The sequence below is a fragment of the Chaetodon auriga genome, chromosome 18, assembly GCF_051107435.1.
Source record: "Chaetodon auriga isolate fChaAug3 chromosome 18, fChaAug3.hap1, whole genome shotgun sequence".
Classification (NCBI taxonomy): domain Eukaryota; kingdom Metazoa; phylum Chordata; class Actinopteri; order Chaetodontiformes; family Chaetodontidae; genus Chaetodon; species Chaetodon auriga.
Window position 1 is genome coordinate 4,424,996 of NC_135091.1, and position 26,458 is coordinate 4,451,453.

A 26,458-nucleotide genomic window follows, 5' to 3' on the forward strand; every position below is an offset into this window, starting at 1 on the left:
TTACTGCTCATTTGGGCAAAGTTACATCATAAAAACTGCATGACTTGGTATAAAATCTATACCCTTATTCTTCTCGGTTTGCTCCAGTTTCCGGCGCCCACGCTTCTTGCGAGGGGAGGGGGAGGGCTCCGGCTCCTCGGGCGGGGTTGGGGGGGCGTTTGCACAGGGGTCAGAGGTCGCCATCTCCTGGGAAACAGACAGAGCACAGTCTAAGTCTGAGAAAACTGCTGCTGGCCCTTGTCTAGACTCATCAAAGGACTTCACAGACATAATAACTACACACACACACACACACACACACACACACACACACACACACACACACACACACATAAAACTCATGCATCACACACAATCAAAGACCTGCTGCAACACACACACACACACGCACACACACACACACACCTATTAGTCTGCTCTTGTTAGTACAATGCAGAGCAGGTACATCCAGCAGACTGTGTCTGCATAGGATCAGTACAATAAACACCCCCAGCTCCCATTAACACACACACAAACACACACACACACACGCTTATGGAATGAGAAGGGGAGCAGTTTTGATGTCATTAACAGTGCTGATGATTAATGAGCACATGGGGGGGTGGGGAGGGGGGGCCTAAACCCTCATAAAATTAGGTTAAGATGACATAAACTGCAAAATGACCTGAAAAATCTCAAGAAATACTTGCACAGTTTTGTAATTTCGTACTTTTCAAACAGGACTGTTGTAATTATACTGCAAAATATTGAGATGGCAGTACTCGCTTTGTGTAATTATGCACTCAAACAATCTCCTGTGAATATAATCCTGCCTCTAATTCAATGGCTTATCCATTAGCTCACCAGCATTAATGATGCTGAACTCTGATCATGCGTCCCCTCTAAAAGGCCAGCAGGATTTTTATGTGTGTGTGTCGCTAACAGGCGAACAGATTTTATAGATCGGCAGTTAGAAAGTGGAGCGCGGGGGCCAATGTCGAGCTCAAAGGCTACGCTAACGTTAGCTCGGGCTAACAAGGCCACAAAGGCTGTAATGAGCGGGTGAGAAGGCCCGTAAAAGGCTGAGAACACAAAAGGTGACTGAAAGGGCCTCGGGGCAAACTTAACTGCACCAGCACACGTTTTAACACTTAAACAGGAACAAGGTTTTCAAACAGGGTGGTGGAGTTTTGGTGGCTCAAAGGCTGTAAGTGGCCAAAACATCCCATAGATACAAGAAAAGTACATTTAGCATCAATGTGTGCTTTGCCCTTTTGTAAAATAAGTACAAATAGTTATGTGCATGTCCTGTATAAGCAGAGTTTTTAAAGTCTCCAGCCTGCACACACTGTGTATGACTTCAGCTCTAACTTTCATTCTGTGTTTTCCACTTGAAAAACCTCACTATGTATTTGAGAGCTGGCTTTAGATAATGATCTTAACTCTCACTAAAAGTGTGTTTTAGCTGAGTGAAAACGCACAGATGTTAAAGTTCTGAGCAGAGAAGCTGCGCGTGTGAAAAGAAACATGTTCACTCGAAGCTGGAAATGAGCTGCTGACACAAAAGTAAGTTTCTGTTCGTAGCATTTCACCGACGGCACAGATTACAGGAAGCATCAGAGACACGACACATTCGAGCTAAATAACTCAAAGCACTTCAACTAAATCGGTTGAAATGCTACACATGCTACATAGAAATCAACCAGGTGCTTTGTTATAAATTAGCTCACATGATTAAAAAAAAAAAAACAATCAAAATCATGGCATGAATTAACCGAGATGAAAGTAACGTGTTTCTTTAAAATTAAATTCAAATGAGTTCATCGGCGTCTATCTTGCGCACATGCAATACGGTCACGAGCCCTCCATGTGAACACGCCTTAGCATTTCTCGTCTTTAACCCCAAACTGAAGCTAAAGCTGCATTAAGCAATTTTTAACATTAGGCGGCAAAAAGGTACAAAATCAGCCCCTACAGCTAACTTTTAAGCAAACAACTGACTACTTACACATTCAGCAGAAACAGAGGAATCTGGACTTGCAGTCATCTTTTTGGTCACATGTCGAATGTAAATCCAATTCAGCCCTTGTTTGGTCCACCAACTCCTGAGAAAAGTATCTGGATGTCTTTGCTATATGTTCGACGCTCTTCAGCCCCTTCGCCCCTCCGCCATTTTGCACTAAGCAGGAAGTGTACAATCAGCTCGTGTGAGCTGCCTGTGCACTTCCCTCTGCGAGAGCAGGTGCATCGGTTGGGTTTCATTCAGGCCGGTGAACCAAAACGATGCGCTCACTGCGGCGGCAGGCTGCACATTTCAGTGCTGATTCACATTACAGAGAGTCGTCTCACTCACAGTGTGACTGTCAAGGAAATTGCTTAATGCAGCTTTAAAGTTGTATTGTACATTGAACGTCAGGACATGTTCAGAATTCGGGTTAAGCTCACACATAAACACAGACAGCACCTCCTGCATGCAAACTTGTGGTTTGTGTTGTCTCATCTTTTCAAACAACTGGCTGACCTGCCTTCTCTCTGCATCTAACTTTGATCTTGAGCGGCAGACGGCGTGGAAAGTACCTGACTTCACTGAGTCTGACTAAGCTGCGTGCACAATATAGCAACCAACCAAGTGCCGTCTTTGGGTTGGATGAGACCCTGATGATACCCGCGGGAGGCTGAAGAGAGAGCAGGATGTAGCAAACAATAAAACAATAGTGCCTCAAAAGATGATAAAAAAGCGGTCGACCAAGCTAACATAGCAAACAAATGCATGATAAGCCAAACTGTACTGTGGCGGTTTCCAATATCAGTGTGACAGATGGAGCTAACGCATATGTGCAGAAATATGTGCACAGCAGGCACTTTTTGTTTCGGCACATCACAGTAGCCGTGAGCTTCGTCCAGATTATGTTTTGGACGTGACACGATCTGGAGAGCTGCCCAAACGGAGCATGTCTCAGATTTACATCAGCGTGAGACAAAAGAGCACAAAGCAGCCTCTAGAGGAGCAGCGATGCTAACGTCTGCCACCGTTCCCACCGGCCTCTTCATCTCCTCCTCATCTAGTTTCAGTATATTTCTTTTGTTTGCTTCAGGTTTTGCTAGCTAACGCTTGTTGTGACTACAGATAGCTGCTGTGGCCACGCTGGCCTGAGGAGCTATCGCTGGTTCATCTAACAAAAAGTAAGCAAAGACGCGGACGGACGCCTTAAACGAACCGTGGCGACGAATCACAAACAAGGTGATTCCTCAAGCATTTAGCTAAAGACTGCTTCCCCTGATGACTGTTTGTACAACTGTCTTGTGTAGATATGATTGTGTTCAAAGAGTGAAAGAGGGAAGCGGGACAGTGTTGCATGTTTGTGCACCAAATTCATCTCATCTCAGAAACACACACAGTTTATTCGGCCTAGTACGGCAGGCCTGCGTTAAATGCGACCACCATGAAGGATACGATGCTCAGAAACTGTTCTGTGGAGGTGCTGATGCAGCTTTGTGTGATCCTGACAGGTGTTTCTATCAGGGCTGCAGCTAACAATCATTTCCATTGTTGATTAATCACTTTGTCTATAAAATGTCAGAAAACAATAAAAAGTGCCCTTTGATATTCGGTTTTACCATCATGTATGACAAAGAAAAGGCTCACATTTAATAAGCTGGAACCATCAAATGCTGCTGCTAACTACTATTATCACTCATCAATGAGGGTTGACTGCGTTTGAGGGTTTTACATGCAAAGATTTTGACCTCTGCTGACGCACACGCCATCTTACAGCAGAGAAAAGGTCTGAAAGACTCTAAAAGCCATGAGATCAAATCCTATTTAACTACTTTTAGAGTAGATATCTCAGTTCAATGACTGTGAATACGCAGATTAAGGAAATGATTTAATAGGAGATTACAGAGGAATCTGATTTCCTAAACAACCTGAGTTTTGTCAGAAAGTTAATCTGTGAGGTTCATGACACTGAGAGCACATTTAAGTGCACTAATACACAAACTTGTAGCCTTAGCTGAAAATCAGAGGCTGGTTCGTCTCTGGCTCGAGAAAGTTGTGACGCTTTTTGTCAAACGCTGCAAACACAACCACAATTTTTCCACAGCGTCTCTGTGACCTTTGTGGTTTGGGCGCAAAACGGAAACACCGAGAGAAAGCAGAGAAAGCTGCACGCACGCCAACGTCGGACGGTTATCGAGTCAAATTAAGACCTCAGATTCCACACGACGGTTCCAGTAATTATAGATGAGATTAGATTTCACTTGGTGTGCGTGAAGAGCTGGATTATTTGGTTATTTCGTGTGGTCGTGGCTGTGAGGGGACGTTCATGTCGGGTAAAGCTCCAAAGATATCCCTTCAGTGCGACTGTACTTCAAACTGCTCCCAAATGTTTAAGCAAAGCCACGAGCGCGACGCACACACACACACACACACACACACACGCACACACACACACACGCACGCACACATGAAACCCCGCCAGCTGCTCCGCACATGGCAGAGAAACGAGGGAGAAAGGAAATAGGAGAGGGGAGGAGGCGACACCTATCCTGACGTACGGCGCTGTGAGTGAGCAAAAAAATCAAAACAAAGCGAACAGGAGGCAGGAAGAAAAAAAGATGGAGGCTTGAAGTAGTTAAGGATCGTTCAGCTGATCCATGAAAGTATCATCATTACTGTAACGACGTGTGTGCGCGCGCGTGTGTGTGTGTGTGTGTGTGTGAGTACTGGTAATGGAGGAGAACGAGCGAGTGAAGGAGGCGGAGGAGAGCGAGTGAGGCTCCGTCCCTCCCTGCTCTCTATAGTTAGTGACACTGCAGCTCCACCCTGAGCTCCACACAATGGCTCTATTCCTGGACACACTCCACCGTGTGTGTGTGTGTGTGTGTGTGCGTGTGTGTGTGTGTGTGCGTGTGTGTGTGTTACTGGGTAACATACCGTTGGCTGGGCGAGAGGCTTCTGTTATATGTTCCACAACTACTACTGTACATGTGATAATACTACTGTACTAGTACTATCATCATCAGCAAACAAAGACAACTAATTCTTCTTTACTACTACTACTACTACTACTACTACTACTACTACTACTATTATTATAATACTACTATGAACACTGCTACAACTCTTACTTATACTAGAGCTACCACTGCAGTCCCACTGCTACTGCTATTAGTACCAACAATACAACTACAGCTATTACTACTACCACTACATTTACATCAGCACTACGACTGGTACTACTACTACTGCTATTATAATACTGTTATGACCACTACCATCACTACCATCACTACTCCACTCCACTACAACTCCACTAAAACCTCTACTACTACTACTACTACTGCTACTACTACTACTGCTACTAAAACAAGTACTAATTCTCGTATTATACCACGACTATTAGACAATTGCTGCTACTGCTCCTTCTATTATTAGAATACCACTATGACTATTATACTATGACCAATACTACTACTATTTCTACTATTACGCAACTACCACTATTGCTACTATTAAAACTTCAGCTGCTACTATTATCATTACTACAGCTACTTTTAAAACTACTACTACCACAGTTACACTCCAACCACTACTGTTGGTACTACTACTGCTATAATTATTACCAGTTTTACTGCTACTGCTAATACTGCTAGTGCTACTATTACTACTACAACTGACACTACTTTATCACACTGGTACAAAAAAATACTACCTATGCTACAACTACCACATCTACTACGATTGTACAACTACAGTTAGCACTACTACAAATACTGCTACTGTGTTTGAACTACGACCAATAATACTGCTACTACAGTAATAAAATGCTACATACATACTACATATTACTGCTTTAACCACTACTGCAATTATTGTACCCTTGACTACTACTGCTACTAATATTTCTTCTACTACCATTACCACCACTTCACTAATTCTACTAATACTACTACTTTTACTCCTGCTACAAGTACTGCCGCTGCTGTAGTACTGTGATTAATGGTGTTATGACAAATACTTGTGGTACTGCAGAACAAACAAAACGTATCCACATGCAGAGTTTTTGTTATATGTAACGTGTGTTTTGTCTTCAGCTGTGTGTTGAATGTGCCCGCTTGTGTTTGTGTGCATGTCATCTGTGTGTGTGTGTGTGTGTGTGTGTGTGTGTGTGTGTGTGTGACAGGACCCACATTAATCCTGCCTACCTTGTCAGAGCTCAGACATCACAGCATGATCAGACCTGCTCTCCTGCACACATGAATGCACCCACAAGTAGACCCACACACACAAACCCACACACCCCCACCCGCACACACACACACACACACCCACAGACACACACACACACACACAAGGTGAGTGATAAGAGGATGAATGGAGGGAGAAACATGGAGGAGAGGAGCTGCCAAAGAGCTGAAGTCAGACCCAGTGAAGACACATCCCCACAGTCACACTGCAGCTCTCAAACACGCTCACAGCTTACTGCCGCTGGCCCAGAGGTGACTGGAAGGTTGCCAGTTCAAACCCCGAGTCCAGCTCACACACAGGACGCGAGTCACACGTTCACCTTGTGTGAAAGTACCTGAACAATCCCAACGCCCTCAGCAGAGGAGCTCTCTGATCAAATTAGGAAAACAAAGTGGAAACAACGTGCACGCAAACTGCTCGTACACATGAGTGCAGAAGCAGTTTCTGCACAAGGGAAGAAAAGTCCAGCGAGCGCACCTGTGCAGGTGAGACCTGTTCTTATACACTGTCCTGTGATCAGTGCTGGTTGAGTGATGGATGAGTGACCAGTGATCAATCAAAGCTCACTGAACAACTTAAGCTACGTAAGCTATCTCTGTTTCAAACATGCTATTTTCAATCAAATGACATTAAATCATCTGTGAAACTTCGTCGCCTCGTCCACAGTGTTTCTACAGGAGCCCAGAAAGGACAAACTGGGTTGGTTGCAGTCTTCAACCTCACCACTAGATGCCACTAAATCCAACACACTGGTCCTTTAAGCTTAACTGATTATCTTGACATTTTAAGATTAATCTGCGACAGGATTTGGAAAAACAAACAATACGGTAAAAACCAATTTAACAATAAGTACCGTTTATCAAATTTGGGTCGTTGCTCCATCACTTCTGTCAGTTATGATAAGACTGTACTCACCAGAGGAACTGGAGGAAAACCATGAGGGTCCACAGCTACAGCAGGTACAGCAGGTCGAATCTAAAGCAGGACGTTCGGCTGCAGGCTGTCTGGGTTTTCTCTTCCACATGAATCTGACTGACAGACTCTGATCCTTTCTGATTCTGAGAACTTGGCCGTGTTTTGGTGAGTAAAACGTTATCGTAACATCTGAAGTGAACTTCTGACCAGAGGTTCATGTCATCAGTTCCAATAAATCGCAGCTTTTAAGCAACTTTAGGCGAAGCGGACGCAGAGAGTATGTGGAAAATGTGGTGAGTGGAGGCAGACTGCGAAGATGACGAGAAAATTAAGAGGAAATGAAGTTACATGTGGAGGGAGGGCGCAGGGTACCAGCCAATGTGTGGAGGAATCCCTGTTCACACACACACACACACACACACACACACACACACTGCTGGAAAAAAAAAAGTCTCAGTGTAACGTATAAAAGCAGAGGAAAAGCAACCAAAGGAAGCTGCTGTGAGCTGGTGTGAAGTGCTCTGACACATTATCTGTCAAACACACTCCAACGTGAGAATTAATTAACGCAGCGAGCGCCTATTGTTCTGTGTCATTAGAAGCCGCCGAGCTAACTGCTTCGCCGCTCGGCAGCTAGCCAGCGCGAACGCATCAAAGCGCAGCGAAGTGTTCCCGGAAACATGGTGAACATATCTGCTCATGTGAGGAAGGGAGACGGCGTGTAGGTGAGGAGATGATCAGTCACTCTGCTGCGGCGTGGAGAGTGAAGGCCAGTGACAGCCTGTAATTACAGCACTCACAGGAAGCAGCTGTTTGCGTTTCCTGCCAGGACGACCCACTCTGCGCTTGGTGCGGGGGCTCGCTGGCGTCCCCTCCTCTGGACTGTCCTGGTCTGCTCCATCTTCACTCTGGCCAATTACAGAGAGGGCACATCAAACACGGAGCCAATCCAATGACTGTATGAAGTTATAATCGATGTCAGCAGTGAGGCCACATTAAAGCAACAAAGGAGGCAGAGACGGGAAAACAGGATGAAATGAAGAGAGGGCAGAAGACCTGACAAACACGTTTTCAAGAAGTGAGACTTTTCAAGATTTAATTTAAAACTACTTGAGAAATAAAGATGTCAAAATCCAGCCAGGCTGTGATTTAACAAAGCAGTTTTGAAACTATAAATATGAAAGACAAAACCAGCAAATTACATGTTTGCAGACATGAAATCCAGCTGTGTTTAGCAAATGCATGTTGTAATATTTCTAGACCTGCTCTGGATTGATCTCAGCGTGGACACACAGCACAAAATCTCATCGTTTGCAGGCTTTCAGAAGGCTGCAGGGAGCTTGGCGACGCCAGCGTTTTGAGCTTTGAACCTGCGTGAATTCGTCTCAGCCGTTTGTTCCTCAGCTTGCAGCAGAGATAAGCGGTACAGCGGCGTAACTTTACAGCGAGCTACAGAATAAAACTAGCGCGCTGCACCTGTGTGTCGGCCAGCGAGTCGAACGCAGAGCTGAGGAACACCTTTGAAAGGCCTCAGGCCAGACGGACTGATCTCCGTCTGTCTTCACTTTAAACAACACTTTTATGATCTTCTTAATGTCGGCGTCGTTGGCAGCGACACTTCTGAACTTTTATTCTCCATCACAAGCTCCCAAAAATCCATTTACAACAAAATACCATAAGTAAAAGTACTCATTCTGCAGTAACCGCCCCGAGACTGATATCATGATACGAGCAGCATTTTAAGGTGGAGCTAGTTTGCATACAGTCTGCATCTGCATACAGTGAAGGAGTTCAATCCAGTGGTTCCCAACCAAGGGGTCGGGCCCCTCCAAAGGGCCACCAGATGAATCTGAGGGGTCCTGAAATGATCATTAGGAGAGGAAAAAAAGGAAATATGGGATAACTTTACCTCTTTGGACTAAAAACAATCGTTTAAATGAAACCATGTGAGAGGGGAAATGTCTTCTCACATGGGTTTATTTAAACGGCCGCGACCAGACGCTGCTTCTCTGGAAGAGGTCGCAGGTCAAAAAGGCTGGAAATGAAGACGAAAAGTCTGTATTTGACATGGAATATTAACATTTAGCCGACACCTGATCCACGTGACGTCAGTGTCTCTTTGACAGGACTCGTTCAGGGCTGGAAACACGACCTGATGATGGTTGGTGTTTCTTGTTTTGTTGACATCATGATAAGAAACTAATGAATATGCAATAAAGAACCAATAGAGACGCAAGCACCCCCTCCTCTATCAATCAAAATCTTCACTCATTCACATTAGGCAGAGATTGTTTCCCCATGATCCCTCCTGTGCAGCCGTAATCAATGCAACCCCCCTCCCCCAATAATTTGAGGGTCCAAGTGAACCCGAGTCAGGTCAGGTTTCTATTTTTACATCGGCTCGAGTCTGCGCAAAATGTTCATTGGACCCAAGAGGAGGCGAGACGAGCCGGATAAAATGACCTGCTGCAGCTTCAGCTGAGCGGTGAAACTTACCGGATCTTCAGGTTCAGAGCTCCACCGTGTGAGGCGACTGTCACTTTAAGAGCATCGTATTTTAGCCGGCAGGCAGCGGTTTGCCAGCCGCAGTGATGTTCGTTCTAGGTTTTTTATGCATACTTGAGGTCTCTCTATGTGCATCGCCGCCTCGGGCAGAAATTAAACAAATGTCAGTGTTACAAGGGAGAAGTGGTGCACTCTGGTAGAGCTGGAGCGAACATGGCAGCTTTGAACGCAGCGGTGAGGAGAAATACTGTTTCCAATCACACCTTCGCTCAAAGTTTGGTTGAGATAACCGAGGCGAGTCGTCTACGCAGGATTAAAACAGAGGAGAGGCAGAAAACTGAGGGCGAACGACTGTCTAGGTACGTTTACTAAGGATTTGGGATCAGCTGCTTTCGTTTTGGTTTCTGTGAACGGAGCTCTCAGCTTGGACAGACTGAACTCAGACTTCAGCGAGGAGAGAAGGTTACAAACGTTATCGCGTTATAATTAAAACTATTTTCCACTAGTGATACATGTTCTATCACGATGTAAACGTGGTGAACGAACGCAAACTGACCTGAAATCATCAAAGTTGCAGTGAACTATGTTTTATGCATTTCAAGAGATCAAACTCGTGTGTTAAACAAAAACCTGAGTCAGTAAATTTGCTTGTTTTAATCTCCTCTGTGGGCAGAATCAGACAACATGAACTCTTTAAATGATGACATGCTACATCAACAACACAGCATCACATGACGGCCCAGCTGTCCTTCAGGTTACTGATGGACCACAGGTTTCAGGTAAATCCAGCAGGTCGAACACCTGACAGGTTCAACGTCGCCATAAAGCCCTGCTGCTCGTGTCCGCTGTCCACAACGGTCCCACTCATCCCAGTATGAACGATACGACCGTGTCTGACTCAATACGGTCTGTCTCCCAGCGTGTCTTTACACCGTCTCACAGTGTGTCTTTACACCGTCTCACAGTGTGTCTTTAGAGCGTCTCACAGTGTGTCTTTACAGCGTCTCACAGTGTGTCTTTAGACCATCTCACAGTGTGTCTTTAGACTGTCTCACGACGTGTCTTTACTCCGTCTCATAGTGTGTCTTTAGACCATCTCATAGTGTGTCTTTAGACCATCTAACCATGTGTCTTAGACCGTCTCACAGTGTGTCTTTAGACTGTCTCACGGCGTGTCTTTAGACCATCTAACCATGTGTCTTAGACCGTCTCACAGTGTGTCTTTAGAGTGTCTCACGGTGTGTCTTTAGACCGTCTCACGGTGTGTCTTTAGACCGTCTCACGGTGTGTCTTTAGACCGTCTCACCGTGTGTCTTTAGACCGTCTCACGGTGTGTCTTTAGACCGTCTCACGGTGTGTCTTTAGACCGTCTCACAGTGTGTCTTTAGACCGTCTCACGGTGTGTCTTAGACCGTCTCACGGTGTGTCTTTAGACCGTCTCACAGTGTGTCTTTAGACCGTCTCACGGTGTGTCTGCCGTCCTGTGGTCAAACCCTGCCTGCACTCGCTCTGCATCGCCTCCTCTTCCTCGTCTCCGTTAGTCCGTGTGTCTCTTTGTGCTTTGGGACACGTTGCTGTGTGCTGTCCTCTCCTTCACTCTGTGTCTCTGTCTAATAATAATGTCCTCTCTGTTTGCGGACCCTCCATCAGTCGACCTGACCTGCTGTCAGCCTTGTGTCTCCCTCTTCCTCCTCGTCTCCCTCACGCTGGACGCTGCTGCGGTGACACTGGACTGGTTGCTAAGGTGCAGAAACTGCTTAGCAACTGTCTCCGACAGGGCCGCCGTGTCGACTAAACACTGTGATGTCACTTCCCTGACGATGGGCATAGCAACCAGCTAGAGCGGGTAACGGCCCCGCGCCTGTCTGCCTGGTGCGGCGTCCATATGCCTGTGTCACGACGCACACTCGTGGACACATTTTAAGGACACAGGCGTTCTCAAACATGGACGGACAAAGAGACAAAAGACGAGGACAACTGAGTGAAGCACAAACCGACACAGGCGTCCTCAAACGTGGACGGACAAAGAGACAAAAGATGAGGACAAATGAAAGAGACACAAACCGACACAGGCAGAAAACCTCTCCACTAAATCCCCTCAAAACACACGCAAACACAGCGACACACACGCCGTCCGATCTGTCCATGTGTCTTTGGTCTATTTCTGTCCCCCGGCAGGTTATTTTAGGCCACCGCAGTTGCTAAGCAACCAGACTGCAAACCAGGCGGGCGGAGGAGGATCCCATCAGCAGCAGACAGCTCCTCGTCCTCCTCGCTGTCTCTCTCCTCGTCCTCCTCGCCTCCCTCCTCTTGGTCTTCCTCTCTGTATCTCGCGTCGAGTCCTCGTCTCACCTCGTCGGTGACTGATGAAGAGGTCCAGGGTGACTGATGAAGAGGTCCAGGGCGACTGATGAAGAGGTCCACGGAGCGGACACTTTGTCCACATTCACCACGTTTAAAGGCATCAGCAGCAGATGTCACTCTTACACTAAAATGATCATTTCACACATTTGAACATAACTCACAGGACAGAGGACGGGCTGGTGCACGAGAACTGACCAATCCCAGGCGCCGTGTTCTCACCTGGTCACAGCTGGCAGCTACGTCAACAACATGGCAACATCTACGCCTTTGTGTTCTAGAGATGGAGTAAACATCGTCTCCCCAGTCAGAGCTCACAGTTTTATAGTATTCACTGTATACACAGAGACTTTGTGGCCAAGCCATCAAGGCCTCAGAGGCTTTAAGAGTGCTGGTCCAATGACGGCCTGACAACGTCTGAAGCCTCCAATCAGGGGCTCCGTCCATTTCCAAACCATCTGACGATCACGGCCACTGCTTCCTGGAGACCGCTGAGGTACAGGGAGGCAGGGTTTGAGCGGCTGGGTTGAGAGCGCTCAAAGAGAGATCAGGAGGCGGTTGGAGGAGGTTTGGATGGCGGCTTTTTATCACCTCTAAACACTTTAGTCTTCAGACCTGAGGACGAGCCTGCTCCGAGCGTACTGTGGCTTTAAGGCTTCGGAGACGGGAGAGAACAACACTGTCCACACGGTCAGGATGTGACACGTCCCCGAGGCAGCTTCTGACGGACTTCAAACCGTCTTTGAAGTTTGCAGCGTATACGTAAATGTGAGCAGTGTGCAGCCGAGGAAGGAGCGGAAAGACGGGCGAAGTTGGCAGAGATCGCGCTCGGCTGCGATTGGTGCTCGAAGGGAAGGGGGCGGGGCTTAAAGGTCCGGTGTGTGGGAGTCAGTGGCAGCGGAAAACCCCTCGCCTCACCGTCCCTTATGGGCTACTGTAGAAACATGGCGGTGCAGCAGGGCAGATGGACAGATGTGTAGATATAAAAGCTCATTTTTAGGAACTATTCTGACTCTCAGGTGATTGTAAACCAATGAAAACATAACTATGATAACTATGGGTATTATATCCATTTCTGCCAATAGGGGACCCCAAATCCTACAAGCTGGACCTTTAAGATACAGTCAAGCTATAAAAAATCAGACAAAAACAGGCTTAAATAAAGGTCAGTAAGCTTGTGAGGTGACGTTCATTCATAACTTTACACACATTTAAGTGTTGTATTTTCTGTGTGAGGTGGACGGAGGCAGCAGCAAAAGGCATTTCGGATCTCTCTGCAGGCTTTTCTCTTTTTTTAACTCTTTGACCGAGTTAAGTCTCAGGAAGTTAAAAAGCACAGCGCACTCTATAAGGGAAACTTTGTACTCGTTGGCTCTTTGCCAGCGTGTGAATGTGGAAGTAAGCGAGTAAGACGGCTCTTTATATAGCAGCGCCACAGAACCAACTTCAAAACTTCTCACAGATTTACGAGGGCTGCCCTGAGCTCTGGGGGCGCAAATGAAAGGAGCCATTTTTCACCTTGTGCACGTCTGACTGTGTGTTAATGTGTGTGTTTTTGCGCGAGCTCATTTGGGTAGAGAAAAAAAAAAATAAGAGAGAGAGAGAGTCTGAGGCTTGAAAGCCTGCGCTCGTTTCACCTGCATGTGGTCGGGCGAGTGTGTGGAATGCAGAAAGGACCAAAGTGAACGTAAATAAATAACTGTAGGTTTAATTATTACAGACACACGCAGGCCTCACTTGCCAGATTTTCTGTGTGTGTTGGCTAAAAAAAGCTCTCAACTGCGAGCTTAGAAGCCAAAGTAGTAGCGCTAATGATAGCTGTAGTAAAAGCGGCCGTGGTTGTAATAATATCTGTGGCTGCAAAAATAACAGTAGTAGTAATTTAATATTTATAATAATAGAAGCAGCGATCAGAGCAGTGACGGGAGCAACGGCGGCGAGCGGACGAGTGGCTGAGCTGGTGGCGGTACAAGTGGTCACAGGTGGAAAGCTGAAAGCATTTATTTAAGCGCTTGACTTATTTCAGCTCGAGCTCTTCACCGAACTATTTCCGCTTTCTATCTTTTTCATCACTTTCTCTATTTATTTACTTATTTCTGTGCCTGAATTTCCCCTGTGGGCAGCAGTAAAGGCTGATTTTATGCTTATCTTATCTTTATTGGCATTTCCATATTTACAGAGGGAACTAATCTACGTTTTATGTGTAAACATTTATCTGACTGACGTGCGGCCGTCATTTAAATGACTCGACAGTATATTGGTTGGAACCAATCACCAGAATGAGCACTTTCACTTTTGTAACACTCGCAATTACAGTAAATTATAATCACTTAACGAACTGATATATTTGAAGAAGGAGCCGTGAATTCATTCATTAGATCTGCATGAAAACAGAAAAAAAAACCCACATTGAAAATGATCATGAGATCTGCCAGTTAAGAATAAAAATCTATTTGGGGAAAGCTTTTACAGGTTCACGTCCAGATATGCTCGATGCAGCTGACACGCACAGACACGCATACATGCGCCTACACAGATCCTACATCCTGTAGCAGCTGATGTTTCCGTCGTGTGGACGCTTTAATGTGAGGCGACAGCTTTGAACTGGACTGCAGGACTACTCGCTGGGGTGTTTTCTACGTTGTGGAACAGCTGATTTCAGATCAGTAACAGCAGTGACAAAAAGCTAATGGATGTCTCACCACGTCATTGGCGGTGTCGTTCTCAGGTGTCTGGGGCGGTTCGGCGGCAGCGGGGCTGTTGGACGGCATGGCAGGCGGCGGCTCGGTGAAACCAGGATCAGAAAGTAAAAAAAAAAAAAAAAATGGAGCAAATCAAAACATGGGAAAGGCCCTCAGAGGCACCAGGTGCGGCGTCATTCAATCTGTCTGCGGGACGATCGCTCGCTCTGTCCTCCCCCTCTCCTGGGAGAAGAAAGACAAAAGGCAGACGGCGTGACATGAGTGGATTTACAGTGAGGGAGTCTGTCAGGTGTGAGTGAGAAATCCCTGTCAGTGTGTGATTAACATCTGGCTGCTCCTCCCGTCCTCAGGCTGTCCAGCTCTCGCGCTCGCACACGGAGCCCCGAGGTCGTGGCGCGTCTTTTTGAAGTGTTTGATGGATGGGACCCCACAAATATTCTATTTCAGTGCAGTAACAGGTTAACACACACATTTACGCATCCACGCACACACACACACACACACACACACACACAGGTGTTCCCAGAGGAATCTGCTGGAATCAGGGCGGCGTGCACAGCCGTCGCTGTGTGATTGATGTGGCGGGATGAAACTGTCCCGTTTCATTAGGCAGAATGGCTGCTTTCTTCCAACAAACGGGGCCAAAATCTTAATTTTTTCCCTCAAACGTGACACAGATCTGGTTTTCAATGATGGTGTAAGCAGAGGAAAGTCACACCGAAGCTGATTTTTTATTTTTTTTTTTTTTTTTTAAATCTTGATTTGGCCACTGTCATGTTTGCTCCTGAATCTGTTAATAGCGCCGCGTCTCTTGGCTCTTTTGTCATCACCCTCATTACGATTAATTTGCTGCACGGAAGTCAATGAGTGACAGAAGTGCAAGAGAAATTCAATCCGTAATCAATCGTCAAGAGGGGGCGGGGTCAGACTTGTGGCTGCTGAGGAAGTTTTGAGTGTAAAACCCTGATTTGGTGAAGATCGAGTCGTGTTTTTTAAGCTCTTTTTTAAAGGCCGTTTACCAACGACAGACTGACAAACAAAATGTGCCCATATGTGGCTGCGAGGCTCGTATCTGTTCACTGTGTCAGACCGATGAAGAAGCTGAGGAGCAGTTCAGCGGTTGCTTCACCGACGCTTCACTTCCTGGACCAATCGAAACACTTTGCTCTGAGCCCGAGTTTGGATGGAAAAACCACCAAAAAGGTGAGCGGCTTTTAAAACAGCCGCTAAAATCTAGATGCATTCAAGTCTTGACTGTTATTTTCTAAATCAGGAAACCACAAAGTGTATCACTGCAGTTGTGCTCATTGACTCATTAATTAACTAATTTCCTCAAAGTTTGTTTGGTGAGTGTTATTATCTGGTCGTGCAGCATCAAGCGGAGGTGCTGGAGCTGAGCGGGGCTGGATTAAGGAACTCGGGGACCTTGAGGCAACATTTAGCTCAGGGGCTCTATTGACACCACTTCCTCTCATCCTCTTTCATCGTTGAAGTGTCCTGTTACCTCTAAGAATCCATTAGGTTCACGTGGCAGCTGCATTACACTGACACCAAGCAGTGACTCTGCTGTGGGACACTGTCCTGAATGTACCTTCATTCAGCCATCTGCAGCATGTGAGCACAGCATCAGCTGAAACAGCACAGGCTAACTTCCTGTCTTAAGGTCTGAAGGATTTCACTTTATACTGCTCTGTATTGGTGCATGTTCCCAGGCAGGTTTAAACTGTTGAGCACATCTTTGTCTGAGGCGTCCTGCTGTGAGGTTTTGACGCACACCTGCCACTTTACCTATTCTAGAGTTGTGATTTTGGGACTATGTCATTAAAAATTATTTATTTTCCATCGCCCATCGGCTCAGCTGCACATCAGCCTACGAATTACACCACACACGACGGTATGAGTCAAAGCAGCCTGCGCTCCACTTCTGCACGAGCATGTCGGGCGTGAGGTCTTTGTTGACGAGTCGGTTCAGGGGTGCGATTTGTTCAGACTGGTGTGGGATACTGATGGCAACCTGTGCACAAAGGGAGCCTCAGCTGCAGTGTTTGCATGTGGCTAAAGGAGAACTGGATCTCGGGAGTGATTCGGATTTGAGCACAGTGTGAGCGCAGCCAATATGTCTGGCTTTCCTCGAGATGCATTGTACAGTATGTCACTCCTCACGCTGTGGCCTTACATCACCTACTAAGACAACAGGCAGCCGGCCAGGGTTACCAGCGGAAAGACAAGGGTGGAAACTTTGCAGAAATGGGTGTACGGTATCCACCCCACACCCCCGGGGGCTCCCTGCACAAGCTCCAGGCTCCAGGCCAACCAGCTCCTCCAAGCCCTGCGTATTTAGGTCACCCACACACCTCACACTCCTATAGCAAGTCTATACACACTGATTGAAACTGTTGAAGTCTTCATGCAGCAGTGGTTTAAATTAGACCAGAGTCAAAGGCCCAAGGAGAAGCCTGGACTGGTGGGAGGAGAAATGGTTGCGCAGAGAAAAAGCTTCAGAGGTATGTCAGCGTACACAGAGTTAGGCAGGGAAGAGACAGGGAAGTAGGCGATTTGTCTTCACAATAAAAGCATAAAATATTCAGTATGAAAGCATGAACTGTTTTTCTTTAGATCTGTTTCCTTTCCTCTAACTCTGTCTTTTGTGCTGGTGTATCATGAGAAATACCTCCTCTGGTGATCAGTAAAGTATTTCTTACTGACAGATGAGAGATTGCTGAACTAAAAGGCAGTCAGAGCCTAACTTTAACATGGAGGCAGACACACAGGTGAACAAAGTAACGCACTCTTAAAGGCAGGTGAATCCTGTTTTTCATCTGAAATGCCAAACTTTCAGCATTTTCAAGCTCGTTTTCCATTTTCATAGAAATCCAAGCGTCCGGGACTTAGAAATAAAAAGGTCATCTGAGGTCATGAGTCCAATTCTCCCAACACATCATGTCCTAACTCACACCCCAAGTAAATTTTGACCAGACATCAACAATTAAGTGTTTCTATTGCACACATTTGTCGTGTTTGTGCTTATTCAGATATATTTTTTGACTGTCTGTTTCAAAACCTTCTCCACGCTGGCCAGAATGAGATCCTAATGGGGAAATACTGGATCCTTTATTGATTCATTGTTGGTCTTTAAATGGTGTAATTTAAGTCTAAAAATACCCACCGTGTGTTTGTTGTGTTAACTGTATGACGTTAACTCCAGAAAGTTGTGAAAACCCACAGACTCCCAGAAAAAACACAGAGGGCATGACCTCAGTATCCTAAATGTAGGTTATAGATTATTTGATTGACAGGAAATCAATAAACAAATATTTGGTAATGATCAATTGATTAAGCCATTTTATTTTTAAGTCTTCCACAAGAACAAATTGGACTCCTTGGGGTTTAAGACTTACAGTCAGATGAAAGAAGACATGTTAAGATGTCACGTTGGAACATGGAAAATTTTGACACCTGTGGTTCATTATTTTCTGACATTTTATAAATCAATATATTATTTTATTAAGAAAATAATGATAAAACTAATGATGATGAATCAGGCTCATGTTTCAGGCTCAAATACAAATTAAATCTTTCACTAATAGAATTTTCATTGAAGGTATAGATTTACAACTCGTGAAACGTCACTTTTACAATGAACATGTGATCAAACTGCTTAAAACATTTTTGATATTACCTCAGCGAAACGTTCGCCAATAGTGCTTTTATTTTTACTGCCTAAGCCGGAAGTGTCTTATTGCTTGCTAGCTTGGCAGAACCCAGCTTTATGACAATTAATATTGGGAGCGACCTCACGCGGCCTTTACCGGACGGCCTCTCTTAAATGGCGTATAATCCCGGCGGGGGTGTGTGCGGGGCGGGCAGCCGGTGAGAGACACGTGTCTGAGTGTGTAGCGACGATAAGCTTTACTGGGTCAGGTAAAAAACACACACGGGGGCGCGTTTCAGACCGAATGCACTCAGTAACCTCGGCAGGCGCGCGCCCGCCGGCTCGCTCTCCGCGGAGGCGACGGTTCCGCGCGCTGATGTGTCTGTCTGCATCTGGTGCGCGAAGAGGACGGTGCGCTCCGGTTTAACGTTACCTGCTGGTGTCCGGGGAGCGGAGCGATGGGCCGTGCGCCGCACCGGACGACGTTTAACACACGGCCGTCACATAACGGTCGTCCGGTTGCCGTGATTTTCCTCCCGCCGCACAAAAGAACTCACCAAGTTCACTCGCCCCGTGTGCGAACCGCTCCGTCTTCACGCGCACATCATCCGCTAAAACGGAACCAACGGTTGGACTCCGGAGCGCGCGAGCCATGACTTTAGGAGATGACTGTAGCTTAACTTAACGGCTGCCGGCGTGCGTCCACGAGCCAAAATGTAATGTTTATATTTACCGTGTCGTCCGTCCCTCAGGCACACGGACCCTGATGGTCGTCGCTCTCTCTCCTCTCGTTCACTCTCGGTCTCTCTCTCTCTCTCACTCTCTCTCTCTCTCCCTCCTCGCGCTCTACCGGGTCTTCTCTCTCCGCTGCTGGCTCGCGCTCCCCCGCCTGCCTCTCTCTCTCTCTCTCCCCCTCTCTCTCTCTCTCTCTCTAACCGGCCTGCTCGCTCTCTCACGAGCCGCAGAGGCTGCCGCACCGGAGACAAGGTTTCCGCCGGGTCCTAAAGTCTACAACCACCGACAGCACAGACGCACACGCACGTTCACCCTCGCGCGCACGTGCACGCACGCGGGCAGATGAGGACAGGTGTAGAAGTGTGCAGACTTGAATAAACTCACAGCGTCTTCCGAGAAGTAAACCTCGGTTGAACCCAACTTTAGGACGAGTTCCGGTTGAGCAGCGTGACAGGCGCGCGACGACTGAACGGAAACATGAGAAACTCCTCAGAGCAGCTTCAGAGACGTTATCATGAGAAACTGCTGAGTCAGGGAAGACGGTTTTCATGGGCACGTTCAGCCTGTACCGTGAAACGTGACGCTGCATTTACTTTAAGAGCGTAGCATCACTTTGTGTCTTGAGTAACCGTTTGATTGATTGGTTGATTGTGAGCATGAATGGAAAAAAAAACGGAAAAACATCATAAACCTCATTTCCTTAGCATATGTGTAAATATATTGTGCAATATTACATATATTTTTACTGTGTTATATCTACTTTTTACTGTGTAATTGTACAAAACACTATTTATTATCCACATCTGACTCGTGCAATTCAATACACCAACAGTATTCTTATACTCTGTTATAGTTAATGTACATTTAGATCGTGTATTTTTACTCTTTATGCCTTTTTATTGTCTTTTGGTCTTTTCTACGTTTCTCCTTTGTTCTTTGTTGTCTATCACTATTTAATTTCTATGGTGTGAGATTCATAGTTTTATCTTGCCTGAATATTAGATGGTGTGATAGGACATTTGGGGTTGCAGAGAGTGTTGCATTATGGGTTGTCTGTAGCCTTATTGTTGCTAAGCTAACAAGTTTAAGTGTGTTTTAAGTGCATCGCTCACAGTTGAGGAAGCCCTGGTCGACGTGGAGGACTTGCGACAGCTCATGTAACGTGTCCCTCGGCCGCAGACCGAACACAGGAAACCAGTCAAAGTGTCTCCCGTCGTCTTTTTCTGCAGAGACAAACCTGAGAGCCAATCGTCTGTCACGCAGCCAAGAACTGCTGGTGTCACAGATGATGAAGAGCTCAAAAATCATTTCTGGCTGCTTCCACGAGCCCGACCGGCGAGTGTGTGACTGACAGACACAAATGTGGGATTTAACACTTTAAAGGACGTATTTCGCGTTTCGCTTTCACTGATATTCCCCTCAGAGATGGAAGATTTCTCCTCTGTGCGCTGACTCAGTCTGGAGCTGAGTGAGTTACACGACCGCTGTGTACTCATTGACTTGTTGGAACTGCACGTACCACTAAAAGTATCCCCAGTATGTACTCGAATCACACAAACATTACCTCATGTTGCAGAGACAATCATCTCGCACTCACGTGTCATGAAATAAGCTTAATTGAGTCGCTGTAAACTAACTAAAACACACAGAACGCACAAAGATTGCTCCCTTTTGCTGCAGGGCAAACGCTGAACATGAGGGTTAACTCTGCCCCCAAGCTTTGAAAATGTGAAGGTGTGTTTTATTCATAAATGTGCAGAAACACATGCAGAGAGCCCGGCTGCTCGCTCTGACCCTGGTTAACATCCGGCCGAGCTCATCATCAGCCAACACGGTCAGTGTGTCGCAGCCTGAACCGTCGGATCTTCTGCTTTTCTTTCACAGGTCAGAGTCAGGTGAGCCTTTAAATTGAACCCATATCTGCTCCCCTTGTCTGAGCTTCAAGAGCTTTTTTTCTCATTTGAGTGGATTTTTAGAGGCCTGGAAAGGTAAAAGATTCTAGTTTTAACAAAGCAAAAAGCTCTGGTTTGAGAAAAGGAACATCATTTGTGGATCGTTTAAATCATCTCATGATTAAAACATGATGTAAAATGAGTTTTTCTTGGGTTACAGACAGTTTTCCAAACAGCTGCTGTCGATGCACAAAGGTGTTTTTTTCGGTCGTGTTTTCTCTTGGTTACCTGTCTCCACCTTCCTCCAACCCACGCGTGAATGGAGAGGATTTACCCTCCTCTCGTTTGGCGGGCGGCTCTCTTCTAATCTACCCCCTTTCTCCTCGGGTCCCTCAGCAGGTGAAGCTGAAGCCTGCCGCAGCACGTCGAAACCTGCTCTGCGGCGGACATGGCGTTCTACGAAAGAGAGGGAAAGCGGAAAATGTAGTACGAGCAGAGCGAGGCGTCGCAGCACTCTGAACAGTACGAGCAGATGGATGAGTGGTGTTCTCCATGAACTCACAATGTAAAGTTTGGACTCAGTGCAAAGCTTTTTAGTCCATAAAACAGTAAAAAAAACACCAAACTTGATGGCTTTAAAAGGCTTATTTTGTCTGAAACAGCGAAAACCAGCAAATCCTCCTTTTTAACAACCAGCAGAATTTTCCTCACTGGATGACTTGGATGACGTGTAGTTAACAATCAGAATCACTGGCGATTAATTCTCTGTCAACGACTGAATGAACAGAGTTAACCGCAGATGAAATTGACCTTTATCGCGCGATGAGCGGCTGACTTCTGCCAGCTGTTGCTCCAGAAGAGGAGGTTAAACTCAGTTTGACCTCCGAGGGGACGAAAGCGCTCAGATCCACTAAACAGGGTCATAACTGCGCCGGTGTGAGGGAGCAGAGGGGGTGCTGGGTGGGCGGGGGGGGGGGTTATTTATAGCAGGCGGTGAGGTCACCCACAACAGACAACCTCAATGAGCTTTATTCAGTGTATAATTTACACCCCGGCCTCGCACACACACTCACAAACGCACATATACGACACACACACACACACACACACACACACACACACACACACACACACACACACACACACACACACACACACACACACAGAGTGGTGACCTCTGAGGGAAGCTCATGGGAAAAGTGAGAACTGGTCATCCATACTAATGAGGACACTAAATCAGGGAGAAATGTTAAAAACAGGCAGGAGAGAAATCGGGTGTATTTTTGGAGTCCATGCTGGGGGGGTTTATTTATAGAAACTGGGTTACGACCAAAAACACTCGCTCACAGGAAGGTGTAAAAAATAGTAGGTGTCCCGTCCGCAGATTACTGCGATCAGCTCGGATGGAAATCTGAGATTTGTGTGTCAGGCTCCAGCCTGTACCACCTTCAAGTACATTTACTCAGGCTGTGTACTCAGAGCCACCTCTGAGGCTCTTTACTGAAGTGTTTCTACCACATTTCAGGGGGAAACGAAGTATTATTTACACCACTGTATGTATTTCACAGCTAAGTTTACTTCATATATTTCAGACCAAGACTTCAGTATTAAAATGTGATGCATTAAAGATTAAAAACAGGTTATGAACTTGTTAAAATTAGCTCCAACCTGACAATAAACCACTTTACACATGAATGCATCAGCGACATTCCAGTACTATCTGCGTAGTACACTTTGCAAGTACTCATCTACTTTAAGATTTTGAATGCAGTACTTCCTTCACAGTGATTATACTGTGACTGTAGCAGCAAAACCACTAACTGTACTGAATTGAGCAACAGCTCTTATTTCTTAAGAGCTAATTGAGGTAAATGAGGTTCGTTTGATGCAACTTTACACTTTTAATCTGCAACATTTCAGAGATAAACATTGTAAACAACTTTTCACTCAGCTCCAAAATGTTATTCAAACAAACCTTTAGCATTAATGATCTAATAATGTATCAGTGTCAGACAACAGGCCCATTACTCTGGACTGATACTCTGATATATTTAACACTTAAATACTTTTTGGAGTATTTTTACACTGTAGTGTTGTTGCTTCTATTTAACTGGATTTTCTGTGCCAACGCTCCTTAAACGGTTGTATTTTGAAGGCTGGTTGATCACGTGACCTACAGAAAATGACGTTTCGTGAAGCCGATTCACTGTGAACCCTGAACTTCATCATGTAGATCACTGAACTCAAACAGTCGTCAACAGTCAGTCGTGCTTTTATTTTTTAAATTTCTTTTGCGTCTGATTTATTTCTCTGCAGAGTTTTGGAGCCGACGCGATATCATGGGATTTGGAAAAGCTGTATTCCAGATGAGAGGACTCCAGGGTTTAACCAAAGGGTCCTGTGCAGGAGTACAGCAGTGATTTATTATCATACATGTTGCTTTGCAAAGCAGACCATGAACATGGACAAACCAGCACAGAGTAACACGTTGATGTCGTGGAGAGCTGCGGCACAGCAGTGGAAAGTCCTGAAAAGCTTTGAAGTGCACCTTTCCTGAGGATCACCTGAGAGCCACAGAGAGACGACACTCACAGAGTCTGACGTTAAATATTATTTATTGCAGGTGAAACACAGATCAACACTTTTCACCGTGGGCTCCAGCGGGCTCAGAGCTGACGGTGTTTACAGTTTCGTGTCAGGACAGGTCTGTCCTGTCAGTCTTTGCTTCTCTGACTCTCTCTTTCACACACGCGCACTCGAACATGAGCTCATTCATCCCTTAAATCACTCATACAGGCAGCCGATCATTCAGCGCACTGAAGACGTGACCATCTCGGTCGCTGGCGGTCGCTCAGACAACGTGGAGGGCTGGTGGAGTCTGAACGACGAAGCAAACTGATCCAAAAATGAACAAAGCAGTTCGGGGCAGCTTCCTGCGGGCACGAGCGAGTGCCCTGAAAAGCTAAAAAAAGCCTCGAAGTGACCTCAAATCTGTTCCACGAAATAAATAAAGCGACGTGAGCTGACACACACTCACTCTGGGTCACGTTTGATTTGCATCCAGATATCAGGCTGAAGGTGTTTTTAACTTCAACTCCCACAATCCCTTGCACTGAACAGGAAGCTCAACAGGTACAAGACTGTGTTTGTAAAAACTTAAAGTCGACTACAACTCCCATGGAGCACTGCAGGAGGAGCCCTCCGAACACTGAGCGTTAAGAATCTGTTTTAAAAAGTCAGTTTTGGATTATTTCAGCAGCAGCGGTTCTGTGTTTCGTTGCTGACTGTAAAGAGCCTCTGGCTGCCTTTTTCTCCAAAGCAACAGCCACAGAGGATCATGGGTATTGTAGTATCTAGGAGCAGTTTTTGTGTCATATCGTCATGGTTGAATGCACTTATTCCGAGTCGTTTTGGATAAAAGCGCCAGCAGATCACACTAAAAGCTGATTTTTTTTTTAAGGCCTGAACAGATAAAACTATCAAAACATTTGCAAGAAAACAGAATTAAGAGAAAATAATCAATTTTGTGGAACATAATTTTGCTTCCTTACTTCTTCAATCATGTTGTGACTCCTCATATTTGTTCTCCACCCACTTCGCTTCTCTGCTGCTACACTGACCTTGTTGAAGCAAACGGTCTTACATTCTCCCTCTCTCTCTCTCTCTCTCTCTCACACACACACACACACACACACACACACAGTAATCAGATATCTCCTCTTTGACTGGAGTCCCACTGCAGTACCGTGATACACAGAGAGGCCGGACAGCCTGAGCTGCTGTCATACCAGCACCGACGGCACTAATCTCCTCCAGGTTTCAGACACCTGGATCAGGACCGGGACTTCAATTCTCCAGACTGCATCACCACAGCCAGAAGGGGGGGGGGGGGACTGGGGGTCCGGGCTGGGCTTGAAGCAGCAGGAAACGTCCCATTAAAGCTTATCGTCTCAGCAGGGTCTGACCACACTCACGTACACAAGAACACTCGAGCTGAATGAATAAATGGCAGAAATCAAATCAAAGCAATAAATACTAAGCACACAGTGCCGAAACTTAGAGCGTCACAACTCTCTTCTCGTCTCTTTAACCCTCTCTTGTTTCTCCTCCGCTTCCTCTCTCTGATGTGGTTACATCCTGTGTCTCCATCCTGCACTTCCACCCTTTGCGGATTTACCGCCGGCACCTTTCTGTCTCTTCACGGCGTCCCTCGCACTTACTCGACCCTCTCGACAAAGCAGAGCGCACACACACGCGTACACGCACGCTACAGTACAAATCAGTAGGTTTCAGATTGCTCATTTAGCTACGCACGATCAAACCAAAAGTAAAACCACAGTGACAAGACGCACACAGAATCACAGCTATACATCAGTAGGGACCCAGCGGTCATTTGGTGTCCAGCATCGTGATTGGTTGATTGGCAGTGGAGCTCTATTCCCCACTGGCTAACGATGGATAGAAGAAGAAACGTTTCAATCCCAGCAGGGTCAGTCTTCTTTGGCCGTGACGAAGCATCATTCTGCCTGAGGAGAGAGCGACAGAGCCGTCAGACAGCTGATTAAAACTTTAAAAAAATTTTCAAGCGTTCGTTAAGACGAATATGAAACTAGCTTAGCTTAGCATAAAGACTGGAAACAGAGGGAAAGTGCTAGCCTGGCTCTGCCCGGAGGTTAAAAATCTGCCTCCCAGCACCTCCAAACCTCATTCACTAACACTGTGCATCTTGTTTGTTTAATCCCAATCATGATGACAACTAGGCTAAATGAAGTTACTGCCTCCAGCAAAGAGGCAGTCTGGCACGTAGCCTCCTGGAAAACCACAACATGGCCTGTTTAGGATTTGGTTTTTGTACAAATTGCACTGATGAGATATAATAAGTTATTAATTAGTGGGCTCCAGAGGTGCTGGTAGGCATATTTATGAAGAGCCAGACTCCCTGTTTCCTCGTTTCCAGTCTTTATGGTGAGATAAGACGAGAAATACTACTTTGAAATCAAGTCTCTTGTGAAGTTTTTTGACCATTATGACACAAACATGTTTGTCTTCTAACAATTTAATAATTTCTCATTTCAAGAAATGACTTCTTGGATTTTTCTGTCCCTGGTTGAAGCGACAGCACTTAGTTTGTACATGAGGTGAAATGAAACATCACAAAGCTGATCAGGAGGAACCAAAAACCAGGCCGGTTGGAGGCCTGTGCAAACGAGTTCAAACGCATAAACAAGTTGTTGCTTTGAGTCATCAAATCATTCACACGGTTTGTCTCGTAAAACATGAACGCAGCATTTTTTTTCTTTCTCACAAACACATCTGCGGACGGATTTATGATCAAATAATGACGATCAGCAGTTCCACCGTTGTACAGGGTGCTAAAAATGTGTCATAACGAACTGAAACTAATTAAATAAAGTTGTTTTTTGTTGAGCAGACTGAGCGTTTTTATCGTGGAATGAAAAAAGGACGA

At 45.9% G+C, this 26,458-nt stretch overlaps 2 protein-coding genes across 13 annotated transcripts in view; both read right to left on the minus strand.

Moving 5' to 3' along the window:
* dnmt3aa (DNA (cytosine-5-)-methyltransferase 3 alpha a) overlaps positions 1-19,251 on the minus strand; it is a 47,449-nt gene extending 28,198 nt beyond the window's left edge. For 3 of the 8 annotated variants that reach the window (XM_076756727.1, XM_076756728.1, XM_076756724.1), the window contains exons 1-4: positions 19,098-19,237; positions 14,713-14,934; positions 7,945-8,052; positions 63-186 (exon numbers count right to left, since the gene is read on the minus strand). In XM_076756727.1, coding sequence (XP_076612842.1) covers positions 63-186; positions 7,945-8,052; positions 14,713-14,781 — 301 coding nt within the window. In that variant the 5' untranslated portion in view covers positions 14,782-14,934; positions 19,098-19,237. Of the gene's footprint in view, positions 1-62; positions 187-1,987; positions 2,124-7,944; positions 8,053-14,712; positions 14,935-19,097 lie in introns of those variants that run through there. The other 5 variants (XM_076756733.1, XM_076756731.1, XM_076756730.1 and 2 more) reach the window with 4 other exon arrangements.
* A 4,338-nt stretch (positions 19,252-23,589) lies between these two features.
* The window catches only part of dtnba (dystrobrevin, beta a), a 29,457-nt gene continuing 26,588 nt past the window's right edge, over positions 23,590-26,458 (minus strand). For all 5 annotated transcript variants that reach the window (XM_076756736.1, XM_076756737.1, XM_076756739.1 and 2 more), the window contains one exon: positions 23,590-25,517. The gene's annotated coding sequence lies outside the window, so the exon portion shown is untranslated. The remainder of the gene's footprint in view (positions 25,518-26,458) is intronic.